This window comes from Octopus bimaculoides, chromosome 9 (genome assembly GCF_001194135.2).
Source record: "Octopus bimaculoides isolate UCB-OBI-ISO-001 chromosome 9, ASM119413v2, whole genome shotgun sequence".
NCBI classification, from domain to species: domain Eukaryota; kingdom Metazoa; phylum Mollusca; class Cephalopoda; order Octopoda; family Octopodidae; genus Octopus; species Octopus bimaculoides.
The window spans coordinates 64,370,398-64,374,913 of NC_068989.1; the positions used below are offsets into that span (position 1 = coordinate 64,370,398).

A 4,516-nucleotide genomic window follows, 5' to 3' on the forward strand; every position below is an offset into this window, starting at 1 on the left:
GCTGATTACTACCTAGCTCAGATACCAGGAAACCCCAAAATGGCTGAAGTTCAAAAGATAGTGCTCATGGGAACTGCCCATATCCTACGTAAAATACTGTCTATGTGATCTCAAATTTTAAAGCAAACAGATAATTTTCTTATGGTTTCTTAAATATTCACTAGAACAAAACTACAAATCCAAATATATGGTACCCTAGGCATAACACCTACATGAACTTCTAACTTGTTGTCTCTTGAGGTCTCTGGGTGAGACTTGGATCCAACTTGTACAAATGCAAAACAAAAGTCAAACATAAAATAATAATAATAATAATAATAATAATAATAATAATAATAATTTGAGAAGCTCAGAAAGTATATAAACACTTGCGTATTGAAATCGAAAAAAATGTGACATCTCAAGATGTTTACAATACCAGTTATTGTAAGAACACTAGGAATGATAAAAAAAAAAAGAAGTGAAAATTATTTGAGAATGATCCCTGTTTTACAATCCTTGTGCAAACAATTAGTGTGTGTTACTCGATACTGCAAATGACAGTTGATGCTTTTTCTCGAGTACGACATAAACATGTTGCTTGAGAAAAGCGAAAGAAGCGGGAGCGATACCAACACACTGAGACATGCGACATAGATTCCTCTACTCGGCTAGTGGTTCTCTGGCTAGACTGAATTTAGTAACCTTTTTTTTATAGCTGTTAACTATCTTTCCAGAATTTTCGGCCAAGCTATTCAGCAGGAAAAATCCACACACTTTCTTTCAAGTTTACCGCCTCCACCATTAAATGTCAGCCAATGCTGTTTGGTCGAGTTGTCTTAGTGTAAACGCTAATACCTTTTAAGGCAACATATTTCCTTTTATGGGATTGTTTTAACTCGTGCTTCTAGATTGGGAAAATCTAAGAGCAATGGTTCAGTTTCAGCTGGGGTTTCACTACAGGTTAAATGGACACTGGATTACATAAATAATAATGGACCTCATTCAGTTTCGATGACGAGTCCTACACTCTTTGATGAATTACTTTTTCATTTAATTACCACAAAAGACGTTGACTATTCCTCAGACTCTTATACCTTTAGCATAATTTCTCAGGCGGAATCAGAGCCATGAAATTGGGCCATTAAATTACTGATATAGTTTATCCGACTGATATAGTTAAATTACTGATATAGTTCATCCACACAGTTTCCATCTATCTAGCTTCACTCTTAAGGCTTAAGTCACCACTGAGGGTATTGTAAGTCTGAAATAGGTTGCAGTATAGAGTTAATGTGTTCACTGAACACACAGATATTTTATACATTTCATCTAACTTTTCAGAAAGCAACATAAACATAAACAAATATATTGAGTTAAGAGTGATAATAATGACACTTACCGGGATAGTCGTCTGTTAAAGGGATAGCCGATTTCTTGCTCCACCAAGCTGAAATTAAAACATGGGAGAAACATTCTCTTAGTAATATAGGTAAGTTAATGTATTCGTATATTAATCCATTAAAATATTCTTATAACGATAGAGGTGAACTTACAGGGTTCCAACTGGAACTGAAAATTATGTGCGCACATATCATCATCATCACCGTCGTTTAGCGCCCGCTTTCTATGCTGTTTGACTGACGGTTTGACTGGCTGGCAAGCCAGAAGGCTCACACCAGGCTCCAATCCGATCTGGCAATGTTTCTACAGCTGGATGCCCTTCCTAATGCCAACCACTCCGAAAGTGTAGTGGGTGTTTTTACCGTGCCACCAGCACGAGCGCCAGTCAGGCGGTACTAGCATCGACCACGCTTGAATGGTGCTTTTTACGTGCCACCGGCACAGGAGCCAGTCACGCGGCATTTCTCTCTCTTTCTCTGTTTCCTTCTCTGTATGTCTCTCTGTCTCTCACAAACTCAAATGTGTGTGTGTACATATATACGTATACATACATATATATATATATATATATATATATATATATACGCATATGTACGTACGAATGTATGCATGCTTGTTTTTGTGTCGAGTTATGCATGAAAATAATTTAACATTAAACTAAAGGAGTACCTACTACTTTTTAGTAGAGAATACATCTATTAACTTTTACAAGGAAAAGTTTGACTGTGACTTCGAAGTTCATACGCACACACAAATATGCACATAACTCTCTTCTACGTAACTCGTACCATGAACATTCCATTCGTCAGCTGCCCATTGGAGTTCATAGTGATTTAGGCACTTACCAAGAGTATCTTTATTCTTTTGACCCACTCTTCTTATAAACCTCCTATCATCCACATGACCACCACACGAAATCAAGGACAGCTACAGCCATTTAGCGTTTATATATTTTGTTTATTTATTGCCGAAGATATATTCTTTTCTTTCAACCGTGGCCTTTATTCTACATACCATATCCATATCCATAATGGAGCATTTTTTTCCCTGCCCCCTGCGCAGTTCATAAATAACTGTTCTGTTATTCCTACAAAGTTCAGTGCTAACCATAAATGACTTCGTTGACTTACAAATCCCCGAACTGTAACACCCCTGAAAGTACAGTATACGTCCATCTTAATTTCTCACACAACTCCTCGAGTTTCTCCTATTCTGAGTGTCTTTCGTTCATGCGATACCTTCTCAAGGCAACGTCACCTTCAAAATCAGGACCCTTTTTGGTGAAATGAGACCATATTATAAGAACGAGACTATAGGACGTTATTATAACATCGCTTGGTAACAGATTCACCAGTGACTTCTAATTATTAACAGAGTTTTTGTTTTCGTTTACTCATCTCGCCTTATCTGTGCACTAAAATAAGTGTTGTTTGGGAATAAACATGCCTTAGATATTACCATATTCATTCAATCTTAATCCTATGACAGATTACAAGTGATGACAGATTGACAGATTATAACTTTTCTTGGCATTGGTTTTAAGTTCACATTCTTGGAATAATTTCTTCTGCCGAGCTAGAAGAGTTTGTTCTTGTTTACGTTTCTGCTGTTATCGTCCTTAAAATCCTGCGGTTGTGATAGCACCTGTTGTCATACGATTTCCATTCTTTGCGAATAATTTCTTGCACCTATCATATCCTACTCTTGAGCCAGCACAAAAAGAAGAGAATCGGCATACTCCGTCATGATGCTTATCTCCAGCTTGGTCAGGTATTCAATGGTAATAAATCATACGATTTCTGAGTTCAAGTATTGTATTAGAATTTCTTTTCAAATATCAATTCTAAAAGTAAAGAATATCAGCAAGTTCTAAATAAACAAAATACGAGGGGGTTTCCAAAAGAAACTGGAATTTTGCAATATTATTTTAATCACTTAGTTTTATGTTTACACTTTTATCGCCTTCAGAGTATTTTCCATTTGAAGCAATGCATCGGTCCAGATGCATTTTCCACTGTTCGAAGCTGTCCTAGAACTCTTTCAAAGTGACGCCTTTTAAAGCCTCCGTTGTTTTTTTTTTACTTCACTTCATCCACATTTGCAAAACGTTTTCCTTTCAGGACTTTTTTTCATTCGGGGGAACAAAAATAAGTCGCAGGGAGCAAAATCAGATGAATGAGGAGGGTAGGTAAGTAGGGTCGTGCCATTTTTGGTTAAAAACTGTTTAACACTCAAGGCGGTGTGCGCAGACGCAATGTATGTCGTGTATTAGCAATTCGAGTGTTTGATGCATGTTCGTTCATGTTTAAGATAAGCAACGTTTACATTTCTGAACAAAATTTTCATTTAATCAACCAGTTATTTTGCTTGCGAAGAACTGGCTGATAATGAATACAATAGTGATCGATGCGTTTTCAAGTGTTTACATGATCACGTCAATCGTTCTCTTTCGTGCATCAGTAGCCATTTTTGTTTGATATAAATTCATGAGAAAGTATTTGTGTATGTGTCGGCAGATAGAAATTAATACGTTTAATATGGCAGCGAATGATTTGAGTTTCTCTGTAACAGCGATCCATTTCCTTAAATGTTGATTCTTTATCAAATATTGGCAATGTTAAGTAGTTGGCCTCACCTTTGTGTCTTAATTTCCAAACATACTTTGAAAGTATTCTGAAGAATACCTAAAATTATATGTTTGCAGTACGCGCGCACGCGCACACGCACACACACGCACACACACACACACACACACACACACACACACACACACACACACACACACACACACACAAACACGTATATAAAGACTTACAGTTCCGTTTATTGATCATGTGTCCTAATATGTCTTCAGCATCATCCTCAGCCTTAACGGTGCATATTGCTAGAAAAAAGCAAAACAAAACAAAGATGGTAATTATTGAACGACTAAATAAACATTTTGTCTGTGTATAATGTATATATATATACACACACACACATATATATTAATCTATATACGTGCATATTTATCTCCACCATATAACAAGTATGTTAATATATGTATGTAAGAATATTTATATATATGTATATATATATATATGCATATATATATATATATATATATATATATATATATATATATATATATATA

The 4,516-nt window shown here is 35.9% G+C and overlaps 1 protein-coding gene across 1 annotated transcript in view; it reads right to left on the bottom strand.

Moving 5' to 3' along the window:
* LOC106872510 (uncharacterized) overlaps window positions 1-4,516 on the bottom strand; it is a 29,049-nt gene that overhangs the window by 3,181 nt on the left and 21,352 nt on the right. The window contains exons 3-4 of the mRNA XM_014919528.2: window positions 4,199-4,267; window positions 1,382-1,429 (exon numbers count right to left, since the gene is read on the bottom strand). Coding sequence (XP_014775014.1) covers window positions 1,382-1,429; window positions 4,199-4,267 — 117 coding nt within the window. The remainder of the gene's footprint in view (window positions 1-1,381; window positions 1,430-4,198; window positions 4,268-4,516) is intronic.